The 18,285-nt window shown below is 35.9% G+C and overlaps 1 protein-coding gene across 1 annotated transcript in view; it reads left to right on the top strand.

Annotated features, from left to right (window-relative positions):
• ERBB4 (erb-b2 receptor tyrosine kinase 4) overlaps nt 1–18,285 on the top strand; it is a 1,129,145-nt gene that overhangs the window by 897,014 nt on the left and 213,846 nt on the right. Inside the window, exons 17-18 of the mRNA XM_053597917.1 lie at nt 11,626–11,758; nt 16,676–16,798. Of these exons, the coding sequence (XP_053453892.1) occupies nt 11,626–11,758; nt 16,676–16,798 (256 nt within the window). The remainder of the gene's footprint in view (nt 1–11,625; nt 11,759–16,675; nt 16,799–18,285) is intronic.

Here is an 18,285-nt window from a genome sequence, read left to right as displayed (position 1 = left end):
TGTTTGTCTTTTCTCTAAGTCCTGTATGGAGTAATTAAATTAATAGGCAAAAACAGCCTCACCTTTATTTTTATCCTTGGTTTACTTCCAATCTATTATAGATGAAGAAGTTAGAAAATTGGATATTTGTGTTTTACCAAATTACTTGCTAATGCAGAGTTCTGTCTCTTTGAGTTCTCTTTATTAATCTGCCAGTACATATTTGCTTTACATGTATAAGTTAGGGAAATATTTTACTACTTTTGAAATTTATCATTATAAGAAAATGGATGACAATTATCATCCATCTATTGCAACATTTTTTAATTCTACAATTCAGAAACTGCATCTCTGAGGAAGCTGTAGAAGCTTCTACTTTGGGTTAACTTGTAAAAGTGTAGAGTTTCTGTTCCCTTCTTGCCTGCGCCTTCTCCAATACATGTGCTCAGTAAAGACTGATGTTGATGAAGCCCACTCAACGGCCCAGACAAAGTGATGGTGAAGCAGACATAAAAGATGCTTCAAGGTTAGTGTTATCTAGAAAGGGGAGGGCCATTGGTTTCATTTTTTGCTTTTAAAAATCCAATTATCTTGGGCAGCGCCCATGGCTCAAAGGAGTAGGGCACCGACCCCATATGCCAGAGGTGGTGGGTTCAAATCCAGCCCCAGCCAAAAATTGCAAAAAAACAACAACAACAACAAAAAAAAACATTAAAAAAATCCAATTATCATGAGATAATGCATTTGACATCTCAAGGGAAAAGTGGAAAATCTGGATATAATTACTTTTTCAGTTAGAACCTTGCCTGGTTAGCACCTTGTTTCAGTGAAGAGAAGAATTGATATAAGTGGCTTCATCAAATACATATTGTTTTATGTTATTCTATTTCATAACAGAAGTCTAGAAGTGGGCTAGCTATTGCTATAAGCCATGGATCAGTAACATCAGACCAGAATCTGTCACTTTCTTGATCTTGCTGTTTTGGTAGTGTGATGGCAGCCACAGCTCCTAAGTGTTACAACCAAGGACAGAAGTAGAGGCATGGGCTCCATCCGTTCAATTCCTCTAGCCAACATTTGCTTCCATTTCATTGAACGGATATTTGTTGTATGTTTGCACCAAGCTGCAGAGAAACTGGAGAAGTTATTACATTCAACATTTAAAAAAATTGCTAATCGCAACTTATTAAGAGCAGAGGACTAGGGGTGATTATTTGGTTAGTCTACTGGGACTTTGAATATGTGGTAGGACTGAGGGATAAACTAAACTATAACAGGCAAACAAGAATAACAGTTTGAGGATTAGTTTCACTGCTCTTAGGAGAAACTTATTTCCTAGTTATTATGAAATAATAAAAAAAAATCCTTTTTTTTTTTTTTGAGGCAGAGTCTTATTCTTGTCACCCTGTGTAGAGTGCTGTGGCATCATAGCTCACAGTAACCTCAAACTGTTGAGTTTAAGCTATCCTCTTGCTTCAGCCTCCTAAGTAGCTGAGACTACAGGAGCCTGCCAAAATGCCCGGCTAGCTTTTTCTACTTTGTTAATAGAGACAGGTTATGCTCTTGCTCAGGTTGGTCTCACACTCCTGAGGTCAAGCAATCCATATGCCTTGGCCTCCTAGAGTGCTGGGATTACAGGCATGAGCCAGAGCTTCCAGGCAAGCAAATCTTAAACATGTATTAGCTTCAGCTCAGAGAAACATTACATAAATAACTCTTCCTATTTTCTTTTCATTAAAGATATTTTAGAGTTATGCTTTCCTTAAGTTTAAAAATATATAGGAAGCTCTGAAATTATTATAGAATTTAAGTGTTTTCTAGAGTTGATTTAAGGTATACAAATGTTTATAGAAGTAAACCATTTCTTTATTCATATAAAATTTATTTAGTGCATCTTTTCGTGAGACAATAAACTAGGCTATGAAAAAAATAAACATGTCCATAACACAATTCCAGCACTGAAGAGACTTATATTTGAACTCACGAAATAAAAGAAAAAGCACATTATTTTATCTTTAAACTTGGCATTCACTTGTTTATCATTGCATAGGTGAAGAGACAGATGATACATCCTATCAGTGGAGTAAGTGTAAGTAGGGATATAAAAAAAATTCAATGGGCCCTCCTCGATTTAGAGGTTAGAAAAATATGGAGAAAGTAGCAAATATGACTAAAAAGGACTGCAGAGCTAGAGGAGAACTTAGAGAAAGTGATGTGATAGAACTCAAGGGAAGACAGAGTCTTAAGAAAGGGGAAGTGCTAACTCATTAAAATGCTCCTTTCCGGATTGATTAAGATTAGCTCTAAGAAATTACTGTTAATATTTAATATGACAATAGGAAAACATTGATGATGTTGATAAGGAGTAACCTCGTAGAGAGAGAGAGAGGGTCTAAAAATAAGTTGAAAATTGATTTAAGAAGCAGAAGAATGGAAGTGAAGGGAGAACTTGCCTGAAAACTATTTAAAAGATAAATACGAAGAATGTGTTTTGTTACTTCCACAATTGTTCCAAATACCAAAAGTCATATCAAGTTGGGGAATTAATTTTTCAGGAATATAGTATCACCTAAAATGTTCCATGTAATATTTGAATTATTTATAATGCAATTGAGAATCTTCTTAAATAATATTATCAATAAGAGTGATAGAGCCAAAAATAAGAAAATAAAAGAAGCAGAAATGATCGTCCCTAACCTCACAGGGATTATAATTTACTTAGAAATAGAAAAGGATCCAAGAGAGAATAATTATAAACATCTAAATCAAGTTTGGTCTGGGAGTGTTAAAAGGGACACAAAGCATTAAAGAGAGGCCACTCTTATAAATATCAGCAATATGCAATGAATTGGGTCACAGATGTGGTAATAAAATTGAGAGACTGCTTAACTGCTTCACTATTTTATGTCTGAAACATAAAGGTTATTCCTATGAAATTTTCAAATTATTTTAAAAAAGGGAAGTGGCCTCTTTCAGAATAGCTATGTTTAACCACACTTTTTCAATTAGCAGAAATATCTCTATGGATATACTTTTTTAACACCATACTATTGAATCAAATGTGACATTCACATATTTCCAAAATATTGGACAAAAGCTCTAACACATGAAGACAAGCCAAAAATATTCATGTTCACCAAGGAAGAGGGAAAACATGTTGTGGTTCATTTGCTTCAGCATTACACTTTTAGTCATATTTAAAATGTAAGAGAAGAATCTGAACCATAATCAAAGGAAAGAAACACTCTATAATAGCCTAGGTCTCATCAAGTAAAAACTGTGACTGTCAACTGATGTCTATCTTAGACTCTGACCCAGATGACTTTCATTTGTTCAAGAAGAAAGGATGTGTCTTATAGAGCAGGGGAAATTCTGGGTCAGAATAAGCACAATTTGCAAAAGACAAAGAATTCTGTTAATGTAGCTCTCCTTGCCCTAGGCAGTAACCCTTAAAATGTCTTCAGGGGAATTTCAGTGTTTCTTCATGTTTCAAGGTGTCTTACTACAAATCTGAACTGTTTGGGTGAAGACAAAGCTGATTAGCAGTGCGAGAGGCTCTGACGCTGTAAGGATAGATACTGCTTATCTTTGCCTTTCTTAAAGGAAATCCAGTGTTTTAAGCAAAAAAAAAAAAAAAAAATCTCTTTACTTTTTTTTTTCACTGAGAAAACAAAATGATGCTAAAAGAAGAATAATGTCACTTATAAACTTTATACCTAAGGATATAAACTATTTAATAAACTTAAACCTCAATGAATATTGCAATACAGATGAAATGATAGTCCAAGGAGAATTAAAATAGTAAGATATAACTAAATATAAAATCAAAGTATCTTTGAAAAACACTCAATAAATTTATGTTCATTTTCTATTTTCTAGTATTAAATATATGTATTGAAGAAAAACCTGATGAATATTTGTGTACTCTAAAAAAAACCAATTCTAATATATCATCTTTAGAAAGAGATAAAATATCATCTAGCTGAAAATTTAATGGACTTGAAATTGAAGTACACAAAATATTTGCATTACTGTTTGGCTCGACCTTATCGGTGTTATCTTAAAATTTTGAGTCTATTTTCATATATTTGATATAGGACATATAAAGTCTGTGGTACACACTTATTGTGAAACTATATAATGTTTGTGAAAGGAAAGTTTTAATTGTAAAATATATAACTACTGGGAATGATTAGAATGGAAAGTACAAAATCTACCTCAATCATTTAAATTTAAGGGTAGTGCAGGCAGAATAGGGACCGAAGACCCCATTCTTGGAAGGGGAGGGCACCCCCAGAAAAAGGGGAAATTAAAAAGCTGAGGGAGTCGGAACAAAGAAAAGTCAGGTAGTTTACCTTTAAGCCAGCCCTTGCTAAATTTCTGATCTGAACAAGTTTCTGGCCTTTCCTGAAACTCTGACCCTTTGGGGATACAGTTTACACAAATACCCCTGCTGAATCTGTGAACACTCTTGAGAAAAATAATGGCCATAGAAGAAACTATGGCAAGTCCTAGAAAAGATACATCTTCTAGGTCCTTTCCTGGCCATTTAACAGACAAGCAGAAACCCATTGTGGAGATTTGCATTTGGCTGGGGCAGAGACCAAGGGAACAGCTCCAGCCCTGAAATATGGGCAGGAAAGCTTACATCCCTTATTGCAGAGGAAAATCCTCTGTGGTGGTGAGGAGAGGAAAACGCCTCCCTCCCACTGATCCCTCAGAGGAGATTAATGCCAGTGACTTTTACCCCACAGTGAATTAGCAGAGTTTAACACCTCCCTAGGAATCTGTGTGTGTGACTTCAGACAGGAGGCTTCCCCCACACAAGACTCAAGTTTCAGATTTCTCAAAACAGTTCAAACCCTTAACGTTAATAACAGTAGGAGCTGATAGGCTCACTCAGAAAGCTGCTGGTGTCTTTGTTCCCTCCTTCAGCTCACCACCTGGGCAAAGAGATTTGAATAAAAGCTGAGAGGAACAGAGACTTGGGGCCATTCTCCAGAACCCACAAATGGGTGGTGGTCCCCTGAGCGCCCACCTTTGAAAACTCTAACTCTGTTCCAAGTCCTGTGTCTCTTTCTTTATCGTTGTTCCTAACTTTATATTTCTCAGTCGGTCACACCAGTTCCACAGGTCTTGGCGGACCCTGCCCCTGGGGCAGGACCCCGACAGGGCAGTATATAGGGCCCTGTCCTATGAAAGGAAATGATTTCTATATGAGGTTAAAAGTCTGACATTTTCATTTTCATTGGATTATTTCCTATTGTTAGTGGTACTGTGTGTGCTTAAAGCCCACGTGTATCTGACAGCAGACAGATGTTGTGTTCCTTTTAGGTTGTGTTTAAACTGCTTGCGTAATTGATAAAATATTGAAAGTGTTCTTATCTTCAACGTTGTGTACCTTTTCTCAGTTGGCAGTTATGATTGGATTCCAAAAATTTTCTTTTAAGAAAGAGCAATAGGTTTTTGATCAACTTTGTTTTTCCTATAGCAAGAGAAAGTACACGGAAGGGGCCCCTGAGGAGGTGTTTAATCTCTGTTCACGATGGACTCATGCTCGCTTCCATGACCACTGTAAGACTTTCAGATGAGAGTAGGATGCCGGAAGAAAGCCAGTGCTCCCTAGTTACATTTTTAAAAGAAAATGTAAGTTTACAGAGAATCATCGCATTTGACCCTGGCTGATCAAATACCCATTTAAGTTACATAGATGTCGATGAGAGACAGAACTATTTTAACATTCCTGAAAGTAAAAACTTGCTGAAAGTAATACTAAGATACTCCTACCTGGGTATGTACATATAAGTATACATACAGAGTGTTCATAGAGTTCATGTGAATTTACTATGTTAAACTATTATAAATTGCACGTGAACTTTATGTCCACCATGTGTGTGTGTGTTTGTGTGTACATACAGTATTGCCCCCGGAACCCAAATACCCCAGAACTCAAACAACTTGGAATCTGAAGGAAAAACTTAAGCAAATTTTGCCCGAAATCTGAACGCTGCTTTGGAATGGAAATACCCAGTACCTCATTGGTGTGTTTTTATGCACGTTTCCTCAGTGCTTGGGCCACTACCCTTTGTCATTTGGTTTATTGTCCAAAGCTGTAGTGAAAGCATCTCATGTAATTTTTTGCTGCTAATTTTATGCTTTTGTGCCTGCTTGTGGGGTTTTTTAAATATATAATAACAATTAAGTGTATTCACTATGGGTCCTAAAAAGTATAGTGAGAAAAATAAGAGTAAGAGGAAAGTTGTTAGAGCTACAATTGAAATTAAGAAAGATGTTATTGGTAAGCATGAAAGCAGTGCATGTGTGGCTGATCTCGCTACTACATCCAGGATGCCTAAATCAACAGTTTGCACCATTTTGAAAAAATGAGACAGCTTATCAAAGCAGCCGATGTGGTGACAGGGGTTATGACCTTGACCTCTAGGAGACTGAGTATGGAAGAGATGAAAAAACTCCTCTTAGTCTGGATTAATGAAAAGCAGCTAGCTGGTGATGTGATTTCTGAGATGATCATTTGTGAGAAAGCCAAGGTCCTCCATGATGATTTAGTGAAAGGCAGGCCTGATACTAGTGCTCAAAGTAAGGAGTTTAAAACCAGCGGGGGTGGCTGGAGAAACTTAAGAAAAGGACTGGGATCCATAATGTTGTTATGCAGGGAGAGGCTGCCAGTTCTGATTCAGAAGCAGCAGACAGTATATAAAGAAGTTTAAGGACTTGGTGAACAGTGAGGCGTATGTTCAAACCAGGTGTTTAGTTGTGATGAAACAGGCCTTTATATTTTTAGGTTTTTATATTTTTAATTTTAGTAACTTACATTTTTATTCAAATATTATTATGTGTTACTTTTTCACCTTAAAATCCAGTATATTTAATATTAAAATCATTATGAAAATTCGAGTTCATGGGACCCAGAAATGGATTAATCCATTTTCTATTCTTTGAAAGGTAAAAAATTGTCTTGGAACTCAAATATTTGGAACTTGATCGGGGTTCTTGGAACTCAAATATTTGGAACTTGATCGGGATTAAGTTTGGATTCCAAGGTATATACATGCACACAGACACACATAGACACACACATTTATATAGATAAAAAACCTTGTTCATTCAGGGAGCCCGGTTACCTTAGACTGGGCTAAAAATGGGATATATTGCTCACATGGGAGAACTTTTGAGAGTAAATGGGGTACTATTGATACTTAGACTGACATAAACCGAGAGTCTCATGGCCAAAATAGGGCATATAATTCATCTAAGATTAGATGAGATATTTGATTTAATGATAGTACTAGACATGATCTAGAGGTATATTCATCATATATCATTAATATAAAAAAGATTATGTAGTTTCCTGCCATGTTTATTTTTTATAAGCTTAGGTGAAAATATATTTATCTGTATTTTAGTTGTACTATTTGGTAGGTGCACTAAACTTAAAACCAGTTAAAAGCAAATGTAGACATATACTTAAAATTTACATTGATCTGACTCCAAAATGTCTTTCTGGCACAATAAACCACTATAATATTAGGGACACTATTTTACCATTTTTTGAGATTTACATAGTTTCTTAGGCAAAAAAAGCCCTCTTAAATTCATCCCACTTAGGCTGTTGTTTTTGTTTATTTTTACCAGGTATGAACATTAAAGACACACACTCAAAATTTCTGTTTAACCTTTGGTGTCCATAAATAAGCAGTGAAACAGCTCTATGTTTGTTTAGAAAGATCCTAAAGACCCGACTTGAAATTATTTAGTTTAATTTCTGAGATTCTAAAAGCGAAACTCTCTAGTTAAAGTCAATACTGTTAATTGCAAATAGTACATTAGTGTATTAGAGTACTACAAATTGCTTCCTTCATCTTTAAAATTGTTCTGTATTCAAAAAAAAATGAAGAAAAGTAAAACTATATTACAAACTAATAAACTTTATTGATGACGCACTTGTGGGTCACCTTAAAAAAAACTCATAGAATTAGTATTCTTAACAGCTATATTGTTTATTGTTTATTCTATAACAGCTATATTGTTCAAAATACTAATTTTACTGAAGAAAATATTTCTCTTCCTTTTAAAAAGCCAGCCCCTTAACATGAAGGAGGAAGAATGTAACCAAATAGTTCCAAGAAACATTTAATCATAAGTTATATGGACTTTTCTACACTTTTTGTGATCTGATATCTGAAAGGAAACAGATCATCAAAGCAAAATACTAGATGTTTAAAAAATAAGTTTTCATGTATCTTCTTGCCCTTTATATTCTCCACTGAGCGAAATAGTAAGATTCAAATTTAGGACTGAATAATAAGGATGTGTCTTTTTGTATGAGTAGTATAGTTTTGGAAGACATTGCCCTTTTATAAGCTAATTGTATTCAAAGCAATGACATACATCATGTTGTCTCTGAACTGAATGAAGTTATGAAAGCCACATCATATGCGTTTAAATCAGTTAGCAAGGGGCGGCGCCTGTGGCTCAAGGAGTAGGGCGCCGGTCCCATATGCCGGAGGTGGTGGGTTCAAACCCAGCCCTGGCCAAAAACTGCAAAAAAAAAAAAATAATAATAATAATAAATCAGTTAGCAAGTTCGTTTGTGATTCAGAATTCCTATGATACTAGGTTCTTAAGTAGAGGGAGAACATGCATTTCATTATACCATTTCCAAATCACAGAATAAGGTAAACGATCAACTGATCACATCCTTTTAGTCCAAATGTTTGGACTTGGCACTTGAAATATATATTTTAGAGCAAAACAAGAACTCTTTTCATCTCATTTCAGTGGAGATCAATCGCCATATCATTACTACTTCAGGTGGTTTTAGTAATCAAAATAAAACGTTCAAAAACTCAAGAGACAGTATTTCTGTTTTACTAGTTAACATTTACTTGCAGTGTTTTTCCACAGCAATTCCTTTGCATGATTTGCATTATTTTACTTTTTTTCTTTTCTTACCATTCCTCAGGAATATAAGAGGTAAAAATAGCCTGAAAGAAATAAAGAACAACAATTTCTGCACCTAAAAATCATACCTTATCCCTGGTGGCTAGTGGTTAAACATTTTTTTAAAAAAACCACACATCAATTTTTTTGTTTTTTTAGAGACAGAGTCTTATTTTGTTGCTCTTAGCAGAGTGCCATGGTGTCACAGCTCATCGCAGCCTCCAGCTCCTGGGCTTAGGCAATTCTCTTGCCTCAGCCTCCTGAGTAGCTGGGACCACAGGTGCCTGCCGCAATGCCTGGCTATTTATTGTTGCTGTTTGGCTGGAGCTGGATTCGAACCTGCCAGCTTGCTCTATTGGAAGTTTTTAAAAAAATAAGCAAGCAAAAACTAAAATAGAGCTGGGGAGCAATGGCTCATGCCTATAATCCCAGCACTGTGGGAGGCAAAAGCCAGTGGATTGCTTGAGCTTAAGAGTTCAAAACCAGCCTGAGCAAGAGCGAGACCTCTGTCTCTAAACAAGTAGCCAGCCAGGCATTGTGGCTACTTGGGAGGAGGCTGAGGCATGAGGATCTCCTGAGCCCAAGACTTTGAGGTTGCTATAAACTATGATGCCAAGGGCACTCTCCTCAGGGCAACAAAGTGAGACTCTGTCTCAAATAAATAAATAAACAAAAATAAATAAACTAAATCAAAATAGAGTATATCTTTCAGTTTACATTGCCTTGTTTTCATACATGCATATCTATTCTTTTGAAATATAAGTAAGCAGAGAAAGGTTAGAGTTTAATATACGCAGTTAAAAAGATAGACACTACTCTCAATTGTACATAAATTCTTTGTAGTAAAAGTTGCTCTGAGAAAACAAAAATACAGTCCTCTCTATAACAGTGATTTATTAGGCATGTGAGCTGAAAATTATGCCCTGGATTGAAAACCTAAAATATTTTCTGAAATATATATTTAACTGACATGCCCAAAGATACGATATTACCCAAATGAAAATGTATCACAATGATGAGTTTGTGTCCATGCTATAGTTTAATTTCTCAGCATAGACTTTTATGTCTTTAGAAAATCCCATTTAGAAAAATCTAGTTGAATTATAGCAGCATTTCAGTCTGCTAGAGTACGTTTTGCTGTCGGGAAACAACCTTTAGGATGAACTACCTTTTTAGATTATTCTGCAGTTTTAGATAAAAGTGTAACAGTTACAGTCTTTTAAAAGACATGACTTCATTTATAGTAGAAATTATACAATTTATTTTCAAGAGCTGTTTAAAATGTCAAGATTTTATTTAGGATCACCCACTGTCGTTATTTCTGATCTTTGAGGAGATGTTTATTTGCAAAATAAAATAACTTTTTCTATAAGAATGTTGCCATATAGAATAGATTCTTCTAAAATAGACCCATTACTGTGAGATAAAATGATTCGTTATAGAAAGTATGATCACATGGGGAACTATTTTTTTAGTTTTGATATCAATCATGGCATCCTGGTCAAATATTTGTAAGCTAACACTTGCATGCTTGAGGTTATTTGCTATGGAAAACGAATGTAATTTATTTCAGTGTTCTGACCACTGAAACCTCATAGATAATGTTCTAATCTATACTAAGAAATTAACATTTATCTATACTATACTAAGAAATTAAAAACCACGAACATTACTGTCCAAGCATGGAAATATTTATCTTAGAAAACAATAAGAAATCACAAGTCTTATATTTATAGAAAATACATTAGAAAAATATTTTAAGAATAAAGGTCTCTGATCACTTGCTAATTCCTTTTTGGTACTGTTTGTATGTTTTTATGTAGTATTTAGCGTGCAGACCTCTTTTATGAGAATACAATGCTTAGACACACTTTTGATAATAATATTTACTCCTGTAATCCTCACTCTGAAATCCTAAACCTGTCTGACCCAAATCCTTATCTTTCTTCTGCCCTGTATCCTACCGTAGTTGCCTTATCTGAGTTTCAAATAGCACTTTCGGCAATAATGGTTCCCTCACTGCCACCCTCTATTGTAGGTGTGGGGTTCACATGTGTCCAGACTGCTCCTTTGTACTTTAGAGCAGTGGTTCTCAACTGGGGTGAAGATTATGGATCTTTACAATGTCTGAAGACATTGCCGCGGCTGGAGGCTGGGGTGCTGATGGCATTTTGCAGATGGAGACTGTGGGTGCTGCTTAACATCTAAACACTCCTCCACATCAAACTGGGGTCCAGTCCGCAGTGTCAATAGTGCCACTGTTGTCAAAGTCCACCTGAGAGAAAGCACTGAAGATAAAATTATACACCACAGTGTCATTAACATGTAGTTTGCATTTGAAAGATGAGAGTAACATTTAAAGAATTTTAAATGCTTCCATACCAACATCTGGTCACACATTCCTCCTTCGGTTACCAAACTTTACATTTCCTTTATCAAATGGCATGTTGTGGCTGCTCATTCCAAAGACTAGTTGTACGCGCCTGGTTTATTTTTTTTAGAAAAGGAAAAGGCAAGAAAAGAAACAACGCTGCAGTTTTTACTGTAAGAAATGTTTGCTAGAGCCCCAGCGTGTTTGTATTTGCTTTCATCTAACTGAGTAGATTTGTGAAAAGTGGATAATGTCTCATACAGCTGCTCTTTCCATTTCCTGTCTCATCCTTTGCTCTTTCCTCCGGTTGGCAGAACTCCACTGATCGCAGCCGGGGTCATCGGTGGGCTCTTCATCCTGGTCATTGTGGGTCTGACGTTCGCAGTTTATGTTAGAAGGAAGAGTATCAAGAAGAAAAGAGCCTTGAGGAGATTCCTGGAAACAGAGGTGAGGTGTTCATTTCTCCTTTTCATGGGGTTCGGGATTTTCATTGGGTTTAGATGATACTTGGTATTTTAATCCAAGTAAAATTTTGTTCAATTTCCTGATGAGGGTTTTATTTTATAGTACATTAAACAAAGCTGATGAAAAATCATGTTATATAGTAAAAGCAGTCAAGGCAGTTTTATGCCTTTAAGAAGGTAGATGGTAGGAGTCAAGAAAATTATTGCATTGGGGGAAACCAGATCTGTTTCTCTCTCTCTCTCTCTGTCTCTCTCTCTCTCTCTCTGTGTGTGTGTGTGTGTGTGTGTGTGTGTGTAGTGGGGAGATCCTCCTAGCAAGCTCTGAGTGGAAGGCATCTCAATAGCAGCAGAACTAGAAAATATCTGGGTGGAAAATATCACAGTGGCAGTAATAGGAAAACATCAGAAAGAGAGAGAATTTTTCTGATTCAAAATATAATTAGATAGGCAAGTAATGATGCTTTAATTAGGATCATTAAATTGGTAGCCAATGATCTCATTATACCAGCAGGGAAAAGACCAAGTTTACAGGATAAAGCTTAGTGTTGTAAGCACACAGACCTTACAACACAATTCATGAGATGCATTTAATAATATACATAGTGGTTATTGTGAATATGCTAATTGCTCATAAATGATTCTAATCTCTTTGTATTTCTACACTGAGTTCTCTAGCATGAAAGCTGATAGTCTTCCTTATACAGAATACAGGGGAAGAACAATTACAGAACATAATGCATTATTAAACCCTTCTTAACTTCTACCTCTCTCCTGATACAAACACTTGTGCCCAATCTAAACAATTCAAAGCATTTTTTTCTTTTCTTTCTTTTTTTTTTTATTAAATCATAGCTGTGTACATTAATGCAATCAGGGGGTACAATGTGCTGGTTTCATATACAATCTGAAATATTTTCATCAAACTGTTTAATATAGCCTTCGTGGCATTTTCTTAGTTATTGTATGAAGACATTTGTATTCTGCATTTAGTAAGTTTCGCCTGTACTTTTTTCTTTTTTTTTTTTTTTGAGACAGAGTCTCACTCCATTGCCCTGGGAGTGAGAGCCCAGCAACCTCAAACTCCTGGGCTCAAGAGATCCTCTTGCCTCAACCTCCCTAGGGGCGGGGATCACAGGTGTGGGCCACCTTGCCCAGCTAGCTTTTCTGCTTTTAGTAGAGATGGGGTCTTTCTATTGCTCAGGCCCTCGGCTTCTTCAGTGCTAGAATTACAGGTCTGAGGCACAGCGCCCAACCCAAGCAATTCTTTTCTAAGTCTAAGTCTGTCCTGGATTTTTCTTTCTCATTATCACTGTGACAATCTGACTTTTCCTCTGAACACCAATAGAAAGGGGAATATTTGTTGACTCTCATGTCTTTTGTACACTGGTAATGAAGTAAATTCTGGCTCTTTTCCTCCAGATGTTAATAATACTAGATAGAAGAATCATGTGAGGGATTCAGGAAACTACTCTGTCACTACTTACAGGGACATACTTGCTAGGGATTGGGGTTATCTGAAACTGGAATGATGTGTTTTATCAATAGACATGTTTGAGTAAATAAAGGTAGTCAATTACATTCATGGGAAAACCTAGTAATAATCTCATATTTAACTGAATGCTTATAAAATATCAATTTAATCGTTTTCAATTTTGAACGCATAATACATGTGCTATGCATAATTTCAATTTAGCTGGGATCCTGGAGGCAAATAGGATTTTTCTTCATGGCCGTCTTGGGGAAGTTAGTGGAAGAAATCTGAAAAGTAAAGTATTATAACTAGGGTTGGAGAGGAATTGAAGGTGTGAAACAACAGTGGACATCAGGTGATTAAATAAATGTAAGAAAAAATTCTGTCTCTTAATTGCATGCAGGGAAGGCTCATTACTATGAAGAGTTGTGTTCCTTTGTTTTTGTTTTTTTTTATTTGGTGCTTTATACGAACTGTCCTCAAATTGTCATTTCCTTACTAAATAAATACATACTAATTGGTTTTATTAGCAGTGTCTGTTTCTGTAGAAAGTTATTGCTTTCAAGTAAATTATTTTATATTTGGAGGTTAGGTAATTGGAGACTGCCCTATCTTTCACTCAGTAAAGATAAATCACTATGGTTTTATACCAGCATCTAAATAGTAAAGGAATTCTTTAAAGTATCCATTTAAATCCTAAATGCTGAAGCTAGAAATTTGTCACAGAGGTGAGGCATTTGTTGAATCCTGATATAATTAATGTTGGCATGCACTAACGTTGATACACTTTCCCCAAATCCTTCAGCTGCAGGCGGTCTCTCTGATGTTACATTTTCCAGCACACACTGACTGAGATGCACTATAAGCTTGAAGTTTAGTAAAAGCAATGATTCAAAAATGTATTGGTGAGACACCATCCATCCCTTGAAGAATGACAAATTCAGTGCCTACCGTATTCCAGATAGTTTTCAGACTTTTCCGCCTATGTTGACTTACTTCATCATTTAAAACTCTCTAAGGTATATTGTTACATCTGCTTCACAGGTGGTAAACAAGGGGCCAGCAGGGAAAAGGGCTTTCTGGAGCCTGTGAGTGCAGCACTGACATACAAACCTCCAGATTTAAACTCAGTTCTCTTTCCATCATACATGTCACTGCTGGCTGGCAGAATGTCACTGTAGTTCTTTTAAAGGTATAATATTCAAATTTATTGAAAAATGTGTTTGTAGAAATATTTTAAATGATATTTAAGAAAATTGCAGAAAACTAAAAATTTTAGAAGTCATCAAAATCTCAAGTTATTGCATGGTGTATGTCAAGACATAAACATATATATGTTTCACACATTTTAAGTATATATACCCCAAAGTGCTAAAGCCCTCTCCTCAATTTTGCATGTGATTTCATAAGACTTTTGTATATGGCATTTTAAAAAGTTTAATGAAATTTACTCATTGGCTAGGCGTGGTGGCCATCACTCTGGGAGGCCAAGGCAGGTGGATTGCCTGAGCTCAGGAGTTTGAGATCAGCCTGAGCAAGGGCGAGACCCCCATCTCTAAAAATAGATGGCATTGTGCTGGGCACCCATAGTCCCAGCTACTCAGGAGGCTGAGGCAAGGGGACTGCATGAGCCCAGAAGTTTGAGGTTGCTGCTCTCTACCGAAGCCAAATAAGTAAGACCCTGTCTCAAAAAAAAAAAAAAGAAAAGAAAAAACTGAAAAAAATGTTACTCATTATACACAAAGTATATCTATCAAAATCTATCAAAAAAAAAAAAAAAGGAAAAAAGAAAAAGAAACTCCTGTCTGGTAGTATTGACTTCAAATGAAGAAGAGTCATATTTAGATTTAACAAATGATTCAATGATTCTTTCTAAAGGTTTTTTTGGGACTCACATTTAGTTACTTGTTACCAAATTTATCATTTTTATAATATAAATTTAATAGTGGAATAGAATCAGAAGTTATTAAGCTATTAGAAAATAGCTTAAGTTTCTCGATCATTTCTATCATGTTCTTCCTGAAGTTCTCACTATAGCTACACTTGCCTTCACTGAAGACTGTTGCACTAATTAAGAGGGCTGTGGAGGGGCAGCACCTGTGGCTCAAGGAGTAGGGCGCTGGCCCCATATACCTGAGGTGGCGGGTTCAAGCCCGGGCCTGGCCAAAAAAAAACTGCAAAAAAAAAAAAAAAAAAAAGAGGGCTGTGATGTTCATAGATGCTTAATAATAATACCCAACCGAGAAGGCCACTGTGCACCGAGTTATGTAAATAGGTATGCATAATTTGAAATTCTATAGTGGTTTCAAGACAATTTGAGTAAGCATATCATTTAATTATTTCTTTATGCTGAAAAAAACCCAGGCCGTTTGTCTATGGGTAAAGTTTATAAACCGGGCCATTTGTCTATGGGTAAAGTTAATAAAGTTCCTTTATTTAACTTAAAAAAGAAAACCAAACCTTCCTATTTCTTTCTCATGCCTTTTTTCTAATTGGTAGATAAATCTAAAATTTTAGCATAGGAAAGAGGCTTTTGGGTGCCCAAAGTCTTTCTTATGTATACACTTTTTCCTCACATATTAAAATAATTGGCACACATTCAAATATCCCCTGCCTCATTCGTCCTTAGGCTGCATCGTATTTTGACTATAACATCTGATTATACTGGCGACAGCCAGCCCGCCTCACACCCTGGTGCTGCCCACCCTCAGCTCAGCCGGCTCACCCGCCACGCTTTCTACTCTATTACCTTGGGTGTCTCCTGCCATCTGCTTTCTGCTGTGCACAGCAGTGACACCCCCCCCGCCCCCCATGTCAGTCCATTTTCATTTCTCAAGACTGATGTTAAGTATACCTCCTTTGGGAAGTTAAACGCAGTCTCACTCCCCAGTGGGTATTTTATTTCTTGCATTTAATAGAATCCACTTATGATCGAGAATCAAATCATGGAGTATTAGAATTTTTAATCTAACAGGCACACTGAGGCCTTGGTACATAAAATGGGTTCAAGGACCACCAAAATCTGTAGGCATCACCTGGAATTGTCTGACTTACAAGGAGACAAAATTTTAAGCGTATTCTAGACCTACTGAATCAGGACCACCTGGCTTCTCAGAGAGATTTTTAAGTTCTAAGAGGGTAGCATTTCTTTCTTTCCTTTTTCTTTCTTTCTTTCTTTTTTTTTTTCTGATGTATGAAATCTCCTAGCCTAGGCTACATCAAGGTAGGCACATATTTGTTACTTATGTTGACCCAGGTAAAGAGCAAGAAAAGAGAAAGGATATGTGTGGTTGGGGATAGGGAGTGGTGCATATTACAAGAAAAGCGTGTGCAAGAAGGTGTGTTCGCATGTACAAGAAAGAGACCCAGAGAGAGAAGGACTGATTTTTGGACTGAAAGTTGTATAACCTTATTGTTTTTGCTTTGCAGCTGGTAGAACCCTTAACCCCCAGTGGCACGGCACCCAATCAAGCTCAGCTTCGTATTTTGAAAGAAACTGAGCTGAAGAGGGTCAAAGTCCTTGGCTCAGGTGCCTTTGGAACTGTTTATAAAGTAAGTAAAAAACAACACATACTATCAGTTATATTAAGTCCTGTTTCAGACTTCAGAAAAATAATAGCCAGAGTTATTACTTTAACCAACTTAATTTCCTCTTAATATTCAAAGAGGAATACCATTATAGAATTGAGAAGTTTGATGCACAAGTGAATTCATTCATTTTTATTGAATAACCTGGGATGGATGTAGTATTGAGAGACAGACAGGAAGCAAGGTACAAAGCCAGCAAATATGGTTCTTCCTCTCAGTGCCCCCCTGAACCCCGTTCATATTATCTTCCCTTTGGCAAATTACCATCCTTATCCAAAATCGCCAGCTCCAACCCAATTTTCTTTACCAGTACATGGTGCTCCATGAAATCCTGGACGTACCTAGGTAGTGTGCCATAATCCCTTGCTCTTTTTTTCTTGTGCTTTTTTTTATCCAAAAGCCTTTCTACACTAGCTAATGTCCATAGAAGCCACATAAATGTGCTGATGCCTAATAGGTTAGTTCCTAAGTCATTTTTTGCTTACCTACTTACATTTGTGATTTTATAAATAATTTCCCTAGTTTCGAGGTCCTCATCATTATTGTCAAATTAAAACGGTGCTTTTATATGTAAAATTCAGGTCAGATAGGTGAAAAGTGTGATATTGTACATTTTCAGTAACACGTATTTCGAGAAAGGAAAAGCTCAGCTGATGGCGTTTGTTCATTTACTTACTTGACTTAATTATAAGACCTAGGGAGGCCCAAGTTTAATAATGGTAGAATTTAGTTTAATGGTAAAAAGAAAGAATAAGAAACTCTGCTGTGCTAATACTGAAATATTGCTTGTAATATTCATTACAATAATTCTCAGATTTTACTTTGGCAGCTTAATATTATTCTTAAAGCTATATGCAAACCTACATTTTTACAAACATATCTGTTAAAATAAATTGGCCATCAAGAATTTTACATTTAAAATGTTCTCTGTTTTGTATTTAAAACACTGATTCAATAGAAAATATTAACAATTAGAATATAAATCTAAATTTTTCTCCCCTGAGTGTTCTGAAATATCTAAATTCCATAAATTGAAACTGTTTTATTCTAAGATCAAAGTGTAGGCATTTCTTGATCTTTTTAGTATGTATATTTTGTTCAGTTTGTTAACTGAGCGCCTACTTTGCCTATTAGGCTCTATTTTAAGCTGACTTGATGCTTTTCAAATTTTCAAATTCCATGTCCATTCAAAGAAACACAATTTATCTTGTTTCTCTGCTTATACACACATATTATGTTTGAGAAAAAGAACTCACATAGTATCATTTTATATACTACAAATTATAATCTATTTATTTTGCAGTTTTATTCATGCCTTTTTAATTTTAAATTTTAGGTATTTTTATGGTAAAATAAAATCAAGAACATTATTTGGATTAATAAATGTAATAGCCTAAATTCTAACCTTGATTTTAACAATTGGCAAATGGAAAGTAAAGCAGTGAACTGAG

The sequence above is a fragment of the Nycticebus coucang genome, chromosome 7 (assembly GCF_027406575.1).
Source record: "Nycticebus coucang isolate mNycCou1 chromosome 7, mNycCou1.pri, whole genome shotgun sequence".
Taxonomy (NCBI): Eukaryota; Metazoa; Chordata; class Mammalia; order Primates; family Lorisidae; genus Nycticebus; species Nycticebus coucang.
This window is presented reverse-complemented; position numbering and strand designations above follow the sequence as displayed.